General features: G+C 36.9%; 1 protein-coding gene across 1 annotated transcript in view; it reads left to right on the top strand.

Moving 5' to 3' along the window:
* The window catches only part of KCNH8 (potassium voltage-gated channel subfamily H member 8), a 429,124-nt gene that overhangs the window by 240,626 nt on the left and 168,153 nt on the right, over positions 1-20,345 (top strand). The window contains exon 5 of the mRNA XM_021071363.1: positions 1,799-2,039. Within this exon, the coding sequence (XP_020927022.1) occupies positions 1,799-2,039 (241 nt within the window). The remainder of the gene's footprint in view (positions 1-1,798; positions 2,040-20,345) is intronic.

Genomic DNA, 20,345 nt, shown 5'->3' on the forward strand with positions numbered 1-20,345 from the left:
ACTTAATGAAGCCTAAGTAGCTCCTCTAGACACCAGCCTCGGCTTTGATGAGAAGCCCAACCGTTGTACTTCTTTCTTCTCTTCTCAGTTTTATGTGACAATCCAACTTTGGAACTTCTCTTAGAAACCAAAATAAGACAAAGGAAGCAGGTCAAGTCAGGACATTGAAGGGAATATAGACGTGGTGGCAGATAGGCATCAAAGAACCATCTGGCAGGAGTGAAGCAGTCCCTCCCCCACCATGAACTCCAGGCTTTATGAGGTGCCCTGTGGGTTGAGTGAGAATATTAACAGGAAGCAGAAACACATGTTATAAATGCCTACCAAGGAGAGATTGCAAGATAAGAGAGGCATCAATATTAAGGTAGCAGAAATATTTGGTCCCTGATAGTCACCACCAGAAATCTAATGTTCCTTTTAGCTCTGAGCCATTCCCAAATCTTCAAGTACATTAATCCCAGAACATAGCACATTAATTTGCCCTTCCTTCTAATGCTTGAAACAAGAGAACATACTGTGACCTGCAAGTAACAGGTATTCCAGAATTTAAACTGTTCTATTCATTCAACTTAACTTTCAAATTTAAGTTTCCATTACCTATCTTGTGTTTCTCATTAATTGAGGTCAAAGCCAGGTCTGCAAATATCTGGTCATAGACCGTCAAATTTCTATACACACTATTGTTGGGCCTCCCTTTGTCTCATAGCAATAAAGAGAATTGTTCATCAATTTGGACTGCTTTCAAAGTGAAGTGCTTTTGCAGCTATAAAAACTCCAGCTTTTCTTCTGCATTTAATCACCTGCATAGTGAACACTGCCTTTCTCCTTCCATGACTTGAATAATAACTCTTAAGTAACTGTTTCTCACTCTGCCATCTTAACAAGAGCTAGCCAGTATCAGAATAAATCCATGTCAATCAAAGTTATGAGATTTGGGTTCCCAACTTCACCAACAACTATAATACAAAATGCAATAGTCAGCATAATCTGGTTGGTTGTATTTTGAAAAAGGTACTTTTTGAGTTCCCTGGTGGCCTAGCAGTTTAGGATCTGGCATTGCCATTGCTATGGCTTGAGTCAGTGCTGTGGCATGGGTTCAGTCCCTGACTTGAGAACTTCCATATGCCATGGGTGTGGCCAAAAAGGGGAACCTTTGCTGTCATTAGAATTTCAGGTCAAATATCTTCTTTAGATAGTGACCTGTCATCTCAAAGCTGTAAGTATATGGAATGTCCCCATGACAATAGGAACATAACTGTATCTTTGTGTTATTAAAATATGTAGGATTATACTTGCAACTTTGGATGTTTCTAGGTGACATTTTAGGTAATGATCTTTTTATTCTTCATATTCACTTATTAACATTGATGACTACATGTTGCACATTCTTATTACTTGTAACAAAGCTCTCTGCCCTATTTTATTTTATTTTATTTATTTTATTTTATTTTATTTTCCTTTTTAGGGCCACACCCTCGGCATATGGATGTTCCCAGTTTAGGGGTCAAATTGGAGCTATAGCTGCTGGCCTACACCACAGCAGCAACACTGGATCCCAAACCCACTGAATGAGGCCAGGGATTGAACCCGCGTCCTCACAGGTACTAATTGGGAGCTCCCCAATTTTAATATGTACATACAGCTCTACTTTTTACATCACCCACTTCTCAAAGTCCCTTTTAAGATGTATTGCCATTGTGTGTGTGCTCCTCCCCACGGAAGTGTGTGTTTAAGGCTATGTGCTCCTTGTTTCTAATACTGTGTTTCTCCCTTCTCTCTTTTTTGTCTTTATCCACAGAATGTTTTTGTAGATAAACCAGCATTTCCGGAGTATAAAGTTTCTGATGCAAAAAAGTCCAAATTCATACTTTTGCATTTTAGCACTTTTAAAGCTGGCTGGGACTGGCTTATTCTTCTGGCAACGTTTTATGTTGCCGTGACCGTACCTTACAACGTTTGCTTTATTGGCAATGATGACCTATCTACGACTCGGAGCACAACAGTCAGTGACATTGCAGTGGAGATTCTTTTTATTATAGGTAAGAACCAATGACTGTTTTCCTAGGAGATTTGCATAAGGGAAGTAAGCATGCTCCACATTTTTCTGACACGAATTTGAACTAAGGTCCATTTGCATGGGCATGACTCAGCCTCTGATGCAAATTTTGGAGGAGCACAGATTTGGATTTCTGAAAATTACCTCTTCCAGCTTTCTCGCTAAACTTTTGTTCAAACAGATCTAAACCGATGTTTTTTTGTTTCTATCCTTATTTCATCAAAAGTGGGCCAAAAAAGACTTAATGGCTGTTTTGTGTGTACTCGCAACATCTATTATGATCTTACCGGCACAGAGTCAGAGATGAAGCTTAGCAGGAACCCATCAATGGCATTCTCATTATGATCCAGTCCTGGGCATAGTTCTTTATGCCCATCCCTGCCTTTCCAGTATGTTGAAGGTGGTTGCCCTAGGTGGCCTAGTTGCAGAAGGAAAGGATTATATAAACCTTCTAGTCAATCAGCAGAAGCACTGAGTATCTGTTTTTAAATATAGGAGAAGCCCTGAGGGATGTTTTGCTAAGAATATTTACCTCTAAGTATTGAGAACCTCAGTTGAAGCTGCACCTGCTTCACTCTCATAAGCCTTCTCCTAGTCTTCTGCCCCTAAATCCTTGCTCTTGCTTGCTGATTCTAAGACAGATTCTAGATCTCCATTAAGGCTTTGATTCCCTTTGGGCTCTTGACCACCGTGAGCAGTCTGATTCCTGCATTTTTACCCGCTGATGATGACAACATCCTTGTGGTAAAGATGAGAGAATGTTTGGAAAGTGTTTTAAAGTAGTAGGTGAATATTCAAATGAAAAGAATGGGCCCTAAAATTTCAAAGAAAAGGAAATAAAGAAAGTGAGGCAGATCAAAACTTTGTTTCAATGGTGGTACTTTTTCTCTGTGAGTTGGTATAGCTTTGGGTTCTCTAACTGAATATCAGCCCAGGTTTGCCCTGGAAGAGTTAATATCCTCTTGGTGTGGCTTTGGCTTCACTGCTAATATTGCACTTACTGGGCACTTCTCTCAGACCTATGCTAAGACCCTAGCTCCCACCCCAAAAGTGATGGCCGTAGTATGTTTAGGCCACTAGATGGCAATGTTGTCTAGTTAGGTAGCTTGGTAAGGCTACAAACTCAAGGAAATTTCTCTTTAATATTTTTTTTCATTTAAACTGTTCTTTATTGGAAAAGTATAACCATAAAGGGCTGTTAAATCACTGTTTAATCACAAATAACAACATTCTAGTTCGAAAAAGAATTTTAAATGAAAATTGTAGGAGAGGCATTTCAAGATGGCAGTATAGGAAAAGCAAACTTGAATTTGCACATACCAGCAACTACTTACTTCGCATTTACATTGTATTTACAACTATTTACACAAAATTTACATTGCATTTAGTATTATAAGTAATCTAGAGATAATTTAAAGGATATAGAAGATGTGTGTAGGTTACATGCAAACACGTGACACTTCATATGAGGGACTTGAGCACCCACAGATGTTAGTATTCTCAAGGGTCTTGGAACAAATCCCCTGCAGATACTGAGTGGCAACTGTATACACAGTGGAATACTACTCAGCCACAAAAAAGAATGAAGCATTTCCGTTTGTAGCAACATGGGTGGACTTTGAGAGTATTATGCTGTGGAAAACCAAACTAATAGAGGACAGATTGGTGGTTGAAAGTGAGAAGGGGAATATTGGGGTGTGGGTAGATTGTGTGAAAGTGGTCAAGAGTACAAAATTTCAGTTATAAAATAAAAAGGTCATGGAGATATAATGTACAGCATGGTGTCTGTAGTCAATAATATTATACTGCATATTTGAAAGGTGTTAAGAGGGTAAATCTTAAAATGTCTCATTACAAGGAAAGAACTTGTGTAACTTTGTGTGATGACAGATAACTATTAATATTATATGTCAACTATACCTCAGTTAAAAAAGAAAAGAAGAAGGAAGTGAAAATCACAGACAAATTGGGTGTGTCCATAAGCCAATCCGTTGTGGTTTTGTAACTTTTTCCTTTGCCAGCCTTTGATGTCTTCTACTCACCCAAGATAGACATAAATTAGGACTTGAAAAAGGCTCCTCATGACCTCGTTAGAGTTCTTATGAACTTGGGCAGTCATTTGGCATATCTAAGCTTGAGTATCCACTTAATGAATGTTACTACATTATTATTTTTTCAACTCAGTCACAGAGACAAAGTAATATCTTGGACTTTATTTTTGACTCTTCCTGGTTCTTCAATATTGGACATTTCTAGGGCTTAGAAGCCAATGTAGGCACTACATGCTCTTCAGCAGATGACAACTTGTTTGCACTCAGGAGAACTGACATGTATGAGAAAGATATATTATAAGGTATTTGTCTTTTTTAGGCTGCTCTCCTCTACTAAACTTCTAGAGTCTAGCTTGCCTCTCTGAGAGTTGCCCCTGCATCTTTTGCTGTTCTTTCTTACTGCCGTTACTTCTGTGTTCCAGGTAGCAGGATGTTCTCTAGATAGAAAATACTCATCTTTTATTAGTTGAGTGAGAAGAGAATGGAAACCCACTCCTATTTTTATGCTGTTTGGCATCTACGAAAATGACTTTATAATCTGGGATTTGGGTTAGCCAACAAATTTTTTATTTTATTTTATGATTTTTATTTTTTTGTTATAGTTGATTTACAGTGTTCTCTCAATTTCTACTGTACACCAAATTGACCCAGTCTTATATACATATGATTCACATTATCCTCCATCATGTTCCATCACGAGTGACTAGATGTAGTTCCCTGTGCCATATGGCAGAATCTTATTGCTTATCCACTCCAAATGCAATAGTTTGCATCTATTAACCCAGACTCCCAGTCTATCCCACTCTGTCCCCCTCTTCCTGAGCAACTACCAGTCTGTTCTCCAAGTCCATGAGTGTCTTTTCTGTGGAAAGGTTCATTTGTGCCATATATTAGATTCCAGATATGTGATATCATCTGGTATTTGTCTTTGTCTTTCTGACTTTCTTCACTCAGTATGAGAGTCTCTAGTTGCATCCATATTGCTGCAAATGGCATTAGGTTGTTCTTTTTTATGGCTGAGGCATATTCCATTGTGTATATATACCATATCTTCTTTATCCATTCATCTGTCGATGAACATTTAGGTTGTTTTCATGTCTGGATATTGTGAATATGCTTAATGAACATATGTGTACATGTATCTTTTTCAAGGAAAGGTTTGTCTGAATATATGCCCGAGTGGGATTCCTGGGTCACATGGTAGTTCTACATTTAGTCTTCTGAGGTACCTCCATACTGTTTTCCATAGTGGCTGCATCAACAGTTAGGAGGGTTCCCTTTTCTCCACACCCTCTCCAGCATTTGTAATTTGTTGACTTGTTAACTTTGGCCATTCTGACAGGTGTGAGGGGGTACCTCATAGTAGTTTTGATTTGCATTTCTCTAGTAATCAGGGATGTTGACCATTTTTCATGTACTTGTTGGCCATCTGTATATCTTTGGAGAAATGTCTATTCAGGTTTATTGCCCATTTTTCAATTGTATTGTTGGGTTTTTTTGCTCTTGAGTTATATGAGTTGTTTGCATATTTTAGAGATTAATCCCTTATCAGTTGCACTGTTTGAAACAATTTTCTCCCATTCTGTATGTTGTCTTTTTTTTTTTTTTTTTTTTTTTTATGGTTTCCTTTGCTGTGCAAAAGCTTGTTAGTTTGATTAGTCCCATTGGTTTATTTTTGCTTTTATTTATGTTGCCTTGGGAGACTGACCTAAGAAAACATTTGTAAGGTTGATGTCAGAGAATGTTTTTTGCCTGTGTCCTCTTCTAGGAGTTTGATGGTGTCTTGTCTTACGTATTAGTCTTTAAGCCATTTTGAGTTTATTTTTGTGCATGGCATGAGGGTGTGTTCCAGTTTCATTGATTTACGTGTGGCTGTCCAGTTTTCCCAGCACACTTGCTGAAAAGACTGTCTTTTTTCCATTTTATGCCCTTGCCTCCTTTGTCAAAGATTAATTGATTATAGGTGTCTGGGTTTATTTCTGGGTTCTATATTCTATTCCATTTTTCTATATGTCTGTTTTGGTACCAGTACCATGCTGTCTTGATTACTGTGGCTTTGTAATGTTGCCTGAATTCTGGGAGAGTTATACTTCCTGCTGGTTTTTGTTCCCCAGGATTGCTTTGGCAATTCTGGGTCTTTCGTGGTTCCATATAAATTTTTGGATTGTTTGTTCTAGTTCTGTGAAAAATATCATGGGTAATTTGAAAGGGATTACATTGAATCTGTAGATAGCTTTGTGTAGCATGGCCATTTTTACGATATTAATTCTTCCAACCCAGGAGGATGGAATATCTTCCATTTCTTTGCATCCTCTTTAATTTCCTTGATTAATGTTTTGTAGTTCTCAGCATATAAGTCTTTCACCTCTTAAGTCAGGTTTAGTCCTAGGTATTTATTTTTGGGGGGAGTGATTTTAAAAGGTATTATATTTTTATATTCTTTTTCTAATATTTCATTGTTAGTATACAGAAATGCAACTGATTTCTGAATGTTAATCTTGTGTCTTGCTACTTTGCTGAATTCATTGATCAGTTTGAGTAGTTTTTGTGTGGAGTCCTTAGGATTTTCTAGATAAAATAGATATTTTTCAAAATATTTTATTTCTACCACTTTATATAAATGTAAGATGATGTGGCTATTTTTAAAATGGGGAAAAATTAAATGTTCCATGAAAAATAAATTATATTCATAATGAAAAGTTGGGAGATAATATATCTCTTTTGGAGAGTCTCAATGTACTTTAGCATTATAAATCCTCTGAGAAATTCAGTAATAAAGAAATCTGTTCAACTGTGATTAACCCAGAATCTCCTGAAGTTATTTTTACCTTTGAGCTCTTTCTTCTCTTACTGCTTAGTAATACTCTTTGGGGAAGACTGACTCAGAAACTTTCTTCCCTGATAGATTTACCATAAAGAAAGTATCTGATAGTTCTAGATTTAGTTTTCTGAGGAAGTTCCATACCAATTTCCATAGTGGTTGGGATTGGTAGATGCAGACTATTACATTTACAATGGATAAGCAATGTGGTCCTACTGTATAGCACAGGGAACTCTGTCCAATCTCTTGGGGTAGAACATGATGGAAGATAGTATGAGAAAAAGAATGTGTGTATACATATATATGTGTGTATATGTATGTATGTGTGTGTGTATATATATGTGTGTGTGTGTGTGTGTATATATATATATGTATGAATGACTGGGTCACTATGCTATACAGCAAAAATTGACACAATGTTGTGAATCAACTATACTCTTTTTAAAAAAAGAAAGTATCTGAGTGGAATTATGATTCTCAGAATATAAATATGAATGGTGAGCTTGAATCTCTCCTAACTATTCTCTTCCTTTCAAATAAATTGTTTGTAAGTGACATTGCGTCTTTAGGATCAGGTGTGGCTATAAATTACAAAATAATTATAAAATTACTTTTAGCTTGAAAACCATCATGTATAACAGCTACTGATTCAAAGCATTACAGAAACTTAAAATGGGAAGTGATCTCCTGGCAATTTATCTAATTCATCTCACTTACGTTATAGGTGAAAAACCAAGCCCTAGTGCCCAAAGTCCCATAACTAAGTGATGGTTCTCCTGGTTAGCAGATCAGATTTCTTAAATGTTTATAAATCATGGTGCCATTTTCTGAAAAAATTCCGCTCAGCTTACTTACCTTTGTCAATAGCAATAAGGCAGAAAATGAGAAAAAGAAAGTTGACGTGACTCACTTCTCTTTCTTCCACCAATGCACATACTAATAGTTTATATCTGAAATCCTGGTTGTAAAAACTGTGGTATACCTGTAGGTCCAACAATCACTTTCCAGGCAACACCATATCCAGGTCTGGGAATTAATTATGAGAACCCTAAGCCAGGAGTAACTCCTTTTCCCTTATCCATTTCAGACACAAGAGTTAAGAATGTGACCAAGAGTTCCCGTTGTGGGCAGTGGTTAACGAATCCGACTAGGAACCATGAGGTTGCGGGTTCGGTCCCTGCCCTTGCTCAGTGGGTTGAGGATCCGGCGTTGCCATGAGCTGTGGTGTAGGTTGCAGACGCGGCTTGGATCCCGTGTTGCTGTGGCTCTGGCGTAGGCCAGTGGCTACAGCTCCGATTGGACCCCTAGCCTGGGAACCTCCATATGCCGCGGGAGTGGCCCAAAGAAATAGCAAAAAGACAAAAAAAAAAAAAAAAAAAAAAGAATGTGACCAGTTCTGTCACATAGGATATAAAGAAATTGTTTCTGTGGGGCTTCTTGGAAATCGTGTTCCCCTGGGGAAAAAAAAAAGAGACATATCAGGGGGAAAAAAATTCGTGTCCCTATTCCTTCCTTTCCCTCAGGGATATGTGGATATGAGAATATGCTATGTGTGACTCCTGCAGTCATCCTTAATTTTTAGGAGGGACATCAGGAAGAAGATGTGGGTGGCAGAGCAGGAAATTAAGATGTTGCACCTCTGGACGTTTTACCAGGTGATGTTCCTATTATTGGAACCACTTGTTAATTGGACATTGTGTTACTGATAGCTCTATCACTCTAACAATAAAATAGATTACAATGCTATTATCCATGACACCTTGTACTGGGTCATTTCAGAGGTTCTAAGAGACTTCTGTTCCCAGGAAATAGGATGCTCTTTCTTCTGACCTGACATTTCACTCTTAGCCTATCTAGGAAGTGGTTTGTATATACATATTATCTGTTGTTATAACCACAAAGGCTTAGACATGAAGCTACGCCATGACTCTATAACTCTGATTGACTTGATCTCTCCAAGCAGTCCTCAGACAGCTGCAAGTCAAAGGAAACATGGCATGCAACTGTATTTTCTGTTTACTCTGCATTTACCTTAGTCATAACAGGACAGTGGATAGTTGTATGAGATAAAGGGCAATCATACATTGTGTAGTCCTGTCGGGACTGAACATGTAACATCCTTACCCACTTTCCACCAGAAAAGCTCCCCAATTATTATGAGAAAGTCAAACACACATGTATATTTGAAAGTCATTTTTTTCCCCCCTCAATGTCTGTTTTTAAGGTTATATTCTGTGTTGATTTAAGTAGTTCTGGTTCACTGGTTCTTAGTGAGGACCTCATCACATATAAGGACTATTTTAGAAATACATGGGTTTGATTTTAATTCATTAATCGTCACTCCATCATTTGAAGTTTATTGAGTGCTTTTAGATCACCATTTACATATTCGAAAAATTATTTTACCCCAACTAATGAACAGAATTCCTGTCAGTGCAGTATTTCTTATGAGTATATATCTATATTTTCATCATTTCCAATTATTTTATTTTTTTCTTCTGTCTGCAGTGCTTTGTTAACCATTATTTTTATTCACCTACATGTCACCAAATTCTGCTATCTCAAAATCATTATTGCTTCATATTATTTAATTTTATTGATAGCCTTGTGACATAATTAAGGCAGATAAATCTGTTTATACATAAGAAGGAAAACAGTAAGCAGTTTATCCAAGATCTAGGTAATTACTGACCAAGCTAGAACTAAAACCCCAAAACCATGTTAAATGGGCAAAATAGTAGCAATATTGTGAGGGTTTAGTGAGATAGTTCTATCAAGAAATAAACTCATTTACTCCTTAGTCAGTAGTGATGAGTATTGTCAATAATGTCACCAAGCCCATATTTCTTCAGTTTGTTTTAATATCTAACTATATTCAGAAAATTAGCACTCTTTAGTACATACTGAAAATCCAGCTAATCATGGGAATAAGATAGACCAGGATATTCCACACCCTTAGCTTTCAGGAACACAGGTGTCTGAGGAATTATTTCCCATGTAAAGGAATTGAGTCTTCATAGCTCCTCCTACAGACTTAGCTTAGTATCCTTTAGAAAAACTGAGAGTTCTCTTAAATACCGTCACATCTACCCAAGTCAAGCATCCTTAACCTTCTGTGCTCCAGTCTGGCATGCACTGAATGATTCCCTAACAATACTAGAGGTGATTATTCCAGTGTCTTCTCCCATCCAATCTTCATCAGCATTTCTTGGAACAAGGAATTAAGCTTATCTGCTTTTTAGCTCCTCTTCCTTTTCCCTGCCAGCTCTGATGAAGCTTGAAAGCACAGTGGGCTTCCAATAACACAGTTGAGAAGCAAGAGTGTAGACATTTTATTGCTCTTTCATTGTATAAGCAAATCCCAACTTATACTTGTTTTCCTAAAACATGCAAAAATGTCATTTCCCCCCTTAGTTAAATGACTTAAAGGTATAGAGTTCAGGAGTTCCTGTCCTGGCTCAGTGGTTAACGAATCCAACCGGGAACCATGAGGTTGTGGGTTCGATCCCTGGCCTTGCTCAGTGGGTTAAGGATCCGGTGTTGCTGTGAGCTGAGGTGTAGGTCGCAGACGCGGCTTGGATCCTGCGTTGCTGTGGCTATGGTATAGGCTTGCGGCTACAACTTCAATTCGACCCCTAGCCTGGGAACCTCCATATGCCACAGTAGCGGCCCAAGAAAATGGCAAAAAGACAAAAAAAAAAAAAAAAAAATAGAGTTCAACATTATCACAACCTTGTAAATCATAGAGTTCAACACTAGAAGGGAAGAGTTTTAACAGTAAAGTTAAAATTTCATGGTGGTAAGAAAATTAAAATAAATTTTACCACTGAAGATTTGGGCACACTAGAATTTCCAGGCTGCACATTTAGAAGATTTGATTTGTTACCTTTCATTTATCTCTTAGCATTTTAGTCCTCCTTCCCACCCTCTGTCTTTCTGTCAGTCCCTTTCTTCCTGCTAGTCTCATTCTGCCTTTCAAACATAGATTGGCAATAAAAGGCCACTGAGTTGCCTATCCCCTTAACTGCAAACCTGCAGCCCCACAGCCCAAAGCCATAAGCATGTTAACTTATTCCATTTCTCCATTGACATTGACCTTGGATGCAGTCAAGGGGTCTTTTTAGGGCCACACCTATGGCACATGGAAGTTCCCAGGCTAGGGTCTAATCGGAGCTATAGCCGCCGGCCTATGCCACAGCCACGGCAATGCCAGATCTGAGCCGCATCTGAGACCTACACCACAGCTCATGGCAACGCCAGATTCTTAACCAACTGAGTGAGGCCAGGGATCGAACCTGCAACCTCATGGTCCTAGTCAGATTTGTTTCCACTGAGCCATGACGGGAACTCCATGGGATCTTGTCCTAACAGTAACTCAAGGTGGAATCCATAGCCAGGTCTCATATTTGACACTGATCCCTTGTGGTCATTGTAACCGAACTACAAGAGTGTTCCCAGTGCCTACATTCACAGATAGTATATTTGAAATCTCAGATAAATGAATGTAATTGTACTGAGCATTAACCATTGACTAGAAATGAATCAGTGCTCATTTGGCCAGCTTTTTTCTGCTGAGTAAATCTAAGCCTAAGGACAAAAGAGTAATTAAGCCAAAAAAATAAAATTGGGAGTTCTTGTCGTGGCTCGGCAGAAACGAATCTGACTGGCCTTGCTCAGTGAATCAAGGATCTGGCATTGCCATAAGCTGTGATGTAGGTCACAGATGCAGCTCACATCCTGCTTTGCTGTGGGTGAGGTGTAGGCTGGCAGCTACAGCTCCAATTTGACCCCTAGCTTGGGAAACTCCATATGCTGCGGGTGCAGCCCTGAAAAAAAAAGGGCAAAAAAATAAAATAAAGTAAAATAAAATTACCCTGCCCCATCAATTTCCCAGAAAAGTGTACTATATCCAGTGTCTTATCTGAAAAATGAAAAAGAAAGTGCATTGAAAGTTTCCACTTTTTCAATTTCATCATTTTTAGGAAGTTTCAAATTAAGTTGGCATAAAAATTAAGTTCTTAAACAAAAACTAAAATGGCAATTTTTTTGCAAATAAATTTTATTTTAATTTCTGCTTCTTTAGGTTTTTTACCATTCCCCATGGGAAGAAGAAGTGCTATGATAAATCAGCTACTGATATGTGACCACTGTATTTTCCTTAACCATGTGAAACTGCAAAGCAGAGTGCTTCTTAATTTGATTGGTTCAAAAGTAGCAACATATTTTCCTTAGGCTAAAATAATGGGTTTATGTTTGACTATAAAAAGTACTTTACTCACCTTCATTTCCTATTAGACAGACACGTAGATTTTTAGAAATAGTCTCACCATTCTTTGCTATGAACAAAATGATACTCATGAAAATGTTTTTTGTTTTTGTTTCTTTTTATTGCTGCACCTGTGGCATCTGGAAGTTCCTGGGCCAGGGATTGAATCCAAGCCACAGCTGCAGCAATGCCAGATCCTTTAACCTACTGCGCCAGGTCATGGATCAAGCCCATACCTCCACAGTGACCTGCAGTCAGATTTTTAGCTCACTACACCACAGTGGGAACTCCTCAATGACAAGGTTTTAACAAACCAACAAGTTACATTTTCAAGGCATTTTCTTTTGATTAGTTTAATTCCTCCTCTGTGGATATATTATGCTAATTATATTAAATTTAAAATAGAAACAGTGGAGTAAAACAAGTCTTCAGTCACAACCAATACAGTACAACCACTTCTTCAATGTTAATCTTTCTGGTTGCTGTTTTCTCTGTTTGTGTTCATGTGGTTGTAATTCATAGCTACACAAATTTTGGTGACCATTTTTTCATGTAACATTTTAATATACATATTTCTCTGTGTTTTATAAATATTTATAAACATTGAATAGTTGCATGACATTCTGTCATGAATGGAATGGCAAATGAGCTACTCTGTTTACCATGATACACATTTGGGAAGATTTTTATTTTTTTTCCCTCAGAAAAAAATTATGGTGAACATCTCTGTGAAAAACACACTCATTCACTAATTAAACAAATCTTTATTGAATGCCTATTGTTTGCCAGACAGTTATGTTTTATTTATTTTTAATAATTTCCTTACCAGTTTTGATTATCATAATACAAGAACATCTATGCACTTAGAATATTTTCACAAATTATGTACTTCATGGTGTTTACTTACAGCATTATTATTTTTCAAAGAGATTAAGCAGTCAATTATTTTATTTTTATTTTTGGAGGGAGTTCAATTATACTTTTTTTGGAGATAGAATTTTGTAGGATGTTAGAGGAGTGAAGCAAATGGAAATTCTTGAATTTACATCTAATAGGAAACAAACAGGAAACAAAACAAATAAGTACAATGTATAGCATGTCAGGAAGTGCTGAGTTGCATGAAGAAAAATAAGCCAGAGAAGGGGAAGGGAACGGGTTCCATTTAAAGTGACGTGACCAGGAAAGTAACTTGAGAAGTGACATTCAAATAAAGACAGATGGGAAGCAAGGAAATAATATGTCTTGATGAACATTCTAAGCAAAGAGAACATCAAATACAAAAGATCTTCTCCTATATTTATAATATTTTTATTAAAGTATAGTTGATTTATAGTGTTGAGTCAATTTCTGCCATACAGCAAAGTGACCCACTCATACATATATATACATTATTTTTTGTGTGTTATCTTCCATCATGTTCTATCCCAAGAGATTGGCTATAGTTCCCTGTGTTGTACAGTAGGACCTCATTGCTTATCCATTCTAAATCCAATAGTTTGTATTTCCTAACCCCAAACTCCCAGTCCATCCCTCTCCTTGGCAGCCACAAACATGTTCTCTATTTTAAGGACTACAATTGTTGGGCCAAAGAATATTAATATGTACAGTTTTCAATGCATTGTTTTATTTTTAATTACATTATCCTTACATCATTTATTAGAAAAACTTTACTTGAAATTGAATTTACAGTAACAGATATTGTGAGAAGTTTTTTTCATTGTCAAACTTGTCATTTAATTATTAACTGATTAACGACAGTCTGAAAGTCATGATGTTTTGTTTGTTGGTTGGTTTTTTTAATGCTTTTTTATTTTATTTTTAAGCAAATTTTATTGTATTTATAGTTGTACAACCAACAACAACCCTACTTTTAGAACATTTCCATCCCAAATCCCCAGTCCATCCCTCCCCTTCCACCTGTCTCCTTTGGTAACCAAAAGTTTTTCAATGTCTGTGAGACTGTTTATGGTCTACAAATAATTTCACTGTATCCTTTTTTTAAGATTATACATATAAATGATAGCATATGACATTTGTGTCTCATTGCCTGACTAACTTCATTTAGCATAATTTCTAGGTTCATCCATGTTCCTGCAAATGCCATTATTTCATTATTTTTATGCCTAGGTAATATTCCATTGCATACATGTATAGCATCTATACATGGAAGGTGCTTCTACATCTTGGCTATTGTTTATAGTGCTGCAGTGAACATTGGGGTACCTATATCTTTTAGAGTCATGGTTTTCTCTGAATAGATTCCCAGGAATGGGATTGCTCATTATGGTAATTCTATTTTTCATTTTTGGAGGAATCCTCATACTTTTTTCCATATTGGTTGCACAAATTTACATTTCCACCAACCCTTTTCTCCATACTCTCTCCAGCATTTATTGCTTGTAGACTTTTTGATAATGGCCATTCTGGCTGGTGTAAGGTGGTACCTCAGAGTAATTTTGATTTTCATTTCTCTAATAATTTGTGATGTTGAACACATTTTGTATTTTGGCCATCTGTATGTCTTCTTTGGAGAATCGATTCCATTTATTTCTGGTTTTATTGTGGTTCCTTTAGGAAGTGAATCTAAGAAGATATTGCTGTGGCCTACGTCATTGTGTTTGGCCTATGTTTTCCTCTAAGAGTTTTATAGTATCTGGTCTTATATTTGGGTCTTTAACCCATTTTTGTGTATGGTGTTAGGAAGTGTTCTAATTTCGTGCTTTTACATGTAACTATCCAGTTTTCCCAGCACCACTTACTGAAGGGACTGTCTTTTCTTCATTATATATCTTGCCTCCTTTGTCATATATTAGTTGACTATAGGTGCATGGGTTTAATTCTGGGCTTTCTGTCCTGTTCCTCTGATCTATATTTGTGTTTTTGCGCCAATACAATACTGTTTTGATGAACGTAACTTTGTGGTACAGTCTGAAGTCCAGGAGCCTGATTCCTCCAGCTCCATTTTTCTTCCTCAGGATGGTTTTGGCTATTCTGAGTCTTTTTTGCTTCCAAACAAACTAAAACATTTTGTTCTAATTCTGTGAAAAATGCCATTGGTAATTTGATATTGAATCTCTAGATTGCCTTGGGTATAGTCATTTTGACAATATTGATTCTTCCAGTCCAAGAGGTAGTATATCTTTCCATCTGTTTGTTCCATCTTTGATATCTTTCATTGTTGTCTTATAGTTTTCAGAATACAGGTCTTTTGTCTCTTTAGGTAGGTTTATTCCTAAGTATTTGGTTTTTTGTTTTGTTTTGTTTTTTGTTTATTTTTTTGATGTGATGGTAAATGGGATTGCTTCCCTACTTTCTCTTTCTGGTCTTACATTGTTAATATATAGAAATGAAATTGATTTCTGTGTATTAATTTTTTATCCTTCAACTTTGCTAAATTCATTGATTAACTCAACAGTTTTCTGGTAGCCTCTTAAGGATTTTCAATGTATGGTATAATGTCATCTGCAAACAGTGATGCTTTTACTTCTTTTCCAATTTGATTCCTTTTATTTCTTTATCTTCTTTGATTTCCATGGCTAAGACTTCCAAACTATGCTGAATAGAAGTGGCAAGAGTGGATATCCTTGTCTTGTTTCAGATCTTAGCAGGAATTCTTTCAGCTTTTCACCATAAAGAACAACGTTAGCTGTGGATTTGTCATATATGGCCTTTATTACATTGAGGTAGGTTCCCTCCATCTCCACTTTCTGGAGGGTTTTTATCAGAAACAGGTGTTGGATTTTGTCAAAGACTTATTCTGCACCTATAGAGAGGATGATATGGTTTTTATTCTTCAGTTTGTTAATGTAGTGTATCACACTGATTAATTTGCAGATATTGAAAAATCCTTCCATCCCTGGGATAAATCTCACTTGAACATATTGTATGATCTTTTTAATGTGTTGCTGGATTTGGTTTGCTAGTATTTTGTTGAGGATTTTTGCATCTATGTTCATCAGTAATATTGGCCTGTAATTTTCTTTTGTGGGGGGAGGTATCTTTGTCTGGTTTTGGTACCAGGGTAATGGTGTCATAGAATGAGTTTGGGAGTGTTTCTTCCTCTGCAATTTTTTGGAATAGTTTCAGAAGTATAGGTGTTATCTCTTCTCTAAATGTTTGCTAGAATTCACCTGTGACACCATATTGTCCTGGACTTTTGTGTGTTGGAAGTTTTTAAATCACAGCTTCAATTTCAGTACTTGTGATTGATTCATTCACCTTTTCTATTTCTTCTTGGTTTAATCTTGGAAGATTATACATTTTAAGAATTTTTTCATTTCTTCTAGATTGTCCATTTTATTGGTATATAGTTGCTTGTAGTAGTCTCTTATGATCCTTTGCATTTCTGTGATGTCTGTTGTAACTTCTTTTTCATTTCTAATTTTTTTGACTTGAATCCCTCTCTTTTTTTCTTGATGAGTCTAGCTAGGGTTTATCAATTTTGTCAATCTTTTCAAAGAATCAGCTTTTAGTTTCATTGATCTTTTCTATGGTTTTCTTCATTTCTGTTTCATTTATTTCTGCTCAGATCTTCATTTCTTTCTTTCTACTAAGTTTTCATTTTGTTTGTTCTGTCTATAGTTACTTTGGATGTAAGGTTAGGTTGTTTATTTGAGATTTTTGAGATTTTTAAAAATTAATATGTACAGATTATAGCACATTATTTAAGTTTATTTTTAATTACATTATCCTTAGATCATTTATTTTTTAGTAAGAGTTTACATGAAATACAAGTTGTCTGTGCTAATATTTTACATTAACAGCTGTTGAGAGATGTTCTAGGTGCATATCACTTTCTGAATTTTTAATACTAATTCATTCAATAGATTCAGATAGTGTTATTAACATTGTATTATTATTATCTATTCCTTTTTTCTTGAGATTAGCTATGTATGAAAAATAGAGTTGTATTTGCAAACAAACACAAAACTTATTTCACAGTGTATCTGAATTATTTTTAAATCTGAAAGATTTGTGAGATGGCAAATTTGGAGGAAAATCATCTTAGCACACATCCGAGAATGATGCTGCCTGCGACTTACATATTACTGTAAATAGACTATGAGAAGTAATACGTGCTCATAAAATATGAAACAATAGTGCTTGTTTTGAACAAGGCATGGAAAGTAAGAATAGAATATTACTAAAGTTAGAATCCCAGAAGAAAATTGTGAGTTCTTGATTTAGAAACTTATTACAGAGTAATGAGGGTTTTTTTCCACTTGCCTCTTCCCAAACATGAACTTTACTGTGTCATTCTCTCCTCTGTCCACTTTTTCAAGTGTATTTTCTTGCAGTTAAAAAAAATGATGTTCTCTAAGTAAAAATGACCTTATTACGTGGCTTATATTTCCCATTTCAATTCATGCATTTAACATTTGCCATTGGAATATCTTTTCTCCCATTACTGCAAAAGCTTTAAGATAAATATTTAAATAATATATAAACCAAATAGGCATTGAATATATTGAGAAGTTTTTTAAAATTCTTTTTAAAGCTTGTGCCTGTGGCATACGGAAATTCCCAGGCTAGGGGTCAAATCAGAGATGCAGCTGCTAGCCTATGCCATGGCAACAACAGATTTATGCTGCATCTGTGACCTTTGCTGCAGCTTTCAGCAACTTCAGATCCTTAACCAACTGAGTGAGACCAGCATCCTCATGAATACTAGTTGGGTTCTTAACCTGCTAAGCCACAGTGGAGACTCCTGTTTAAATATTTTAGACAACAAAGAACATTATGGTCACCTAGGTCTATTTATATTTCTTTATGTATCATTCAAATCATTAAATACTTGTTGAGGACCAGTATGTCACTCAAGTGATGGCAATCCCTCAACATATCTAGAAGGCTCTCCATGGCCTGGACCCTATACCTCTATCCTTCGATCTGTCACCACATGCTCCTCCTTTCTGGGGCTTTGGCCACCACAGATTACTTACAGTTCCTTACATCACTCGTGTCATTTCTCACATCCCTTGTGTTTTCGTATCCTCTGCGTTTTCTGCTCCAAAGAAAAAAAGGGTGAGACATTTGCTTAGCTTCTCTTTATCCAAGCGAATTCTCCTTATTCTTGGAGTATTCTTAAAATATCTTTAACTGCTCCTGCAAAGTCTTCTTTTTAACTCTTCTTAGATCTATCACCATGAGTCTGCTGAGATTGCCCTTATGCACTGTTTGCATGGTTTTTCTTGCCCATTCTTCAACCCTATTTCATAATTGCCTATTTCTCTCCCCACACAGACATGCCATAAATAAGCTCTGAGCTCCTGGAGGATATGAACTGGACAGTATATTTACTTCTCTAGTCCCTCCAAGCCATTACCATATCTGATCCACAGTGTGCAGTAAACTATTGTTAACCTACTTCCAAAGTTCAGAAAAACAAAATATGAAATGTATATGGCTCATTGATTTGAACAGCCTTGTTTCCAAAGACAGGCTTGCCTGGCTTTCTTTTATGATCCCAGAGGTGACTTTTTATTTTTAAACAGAATAGCCCACTTTGGAGTTACTAATCCTTAACAGCTAGTACCATTTGGCAAACAGCTTGGGAAATTGCTTGGGTTTGGTGCCCTACCCAGCCTCTTGCAAATACATCAAGAGCTTGTGAAGACTCTTCAAATGGTGAATTTGAGTGACATGGGGTGAGCCCAACGATCCCAAAAGCCAAGTGTTAGGATGCCATCTTTCTCTGATGAAATCCTAGGTGGGAGACCCTTGGACGTGCAGAGAAGCAAGGAAATGCAATAGCCTCAACTCAGCTAGACATAATGATCACTAGAAATTATAAAATCTTTTCTGTCAATTAATTAATAGGAATTATAGGGAGTTGTCTTGTGGCACAGTATGTTAAAGATCCAGCATTGTCACTGTAGTTACTGGGGTCACTGCTGTGGCACAGCTTTGATCCCTGGACGGGGAACTTCTCATGTCTTGGATGCAGTCAAAAAAAAAAAAAAAAAAAAAAAAAAAAAAAAAAAAAAAACAGAAAGAACTATATAAAGGCAAGCCTGATATAAACCTGATACCAAGATTTGGGTGATGAAAATGGTATTGAAAAAATTGAACGCATTCTCTCCATATTTGAGAAGCTTATGCAATCATTGAGGAAGATTGCCAACTGTGAAAAACTCAGCAGATAGTAAAAGAGCAGTGGCAGCCTTGCTCCAAGCTGTGTAGTATGATTCCAGGACTGCGGGAAAGACATCTGTGGTGTATTTTGAAATAGATGTAGAACTGGTACATATTAGTGTTGGATTGAAAGGGGTGATCAGAAAAGAAAAGTTAATAGGAAAGTGGGAGAAACCATGAGGGCCGAGCATCTGGAATGAGGATGAACTTACCAAGGTGGCAACAAGCAATCAGCTATGCCTATGGTTATTCACTGAAGGGAAGCAAAGTTGGCCACCCCAATATGTGTCTCTGTGGCGTGCAGAAGAAACGGAAGACCCAGGAAGTTTTTCTTTTTAGCGCCCCCCCCTCACTTAACTGCCTAAAAGAATTTAAAGCAAGGGCCTATTCAAGGAAAGAGAACTATCACCAAGGAAATCTGTCGTACAATATGAACTAGGTATATTAGATTACCAAAGTCTGTTAAAATTCTTTTCTGTGTCCCATTGTTTCTATGTGGCTGAGTAAACTTTGGTTTACAAAATATTGGCTCTTTTTACATCCTCCTCTGAGTTGCCTTTCTTCCCTTTCAAGTCCTAGACCTCTGCCCCCCACCCCTTTTTTTCTTTTTAGGGCTGCATCCATGGCATATGGATGTTCCCAGGCTAGGGGTCGAATCAGAGCTGCAGCTTCCAGCCTATGCCACAGCCACAGCAATGCCAGAACCGAGCTGTGTCTGCAACCTACACTACAGCTCACAGCAACACCAGACCCTTAACCCATTGAGCAAGGCCAGGGATCAAACCGGCAGGCATCTTCATGGATAGTAGTCAGGTTCTTAACCCACTGAGCCACAAGATGAACTCCTGCCCACTTTTCTTTAGTCTAGAAAAGTGCCTTTGGAATCCCATGTTTGTGCAGATTCCCTGTGTATATGTAATTAAGTTTGATTTTTCTCCTGTTAATCTGTCTTATGTCATCTTAATTATTCAACCAGCCAAAACAATCAACAAGGGAAAAGGAAATTTTCCTTTTTCA

This window comes from Sus scrofa, chromosome 13 (assembly GCF_000003025.6).
Source record: "Sus scrofa isolate TJ Tabasco breed Duroc chromosome 13, Sscrofa11.1, whole genome shotgun sequence".
Classification (NCBI taxonomy): Eukaryota; Metazoa; Chordata; class Mammalia; order Artiodactyla; family Suidae; genus Sus; species Sus scrofa.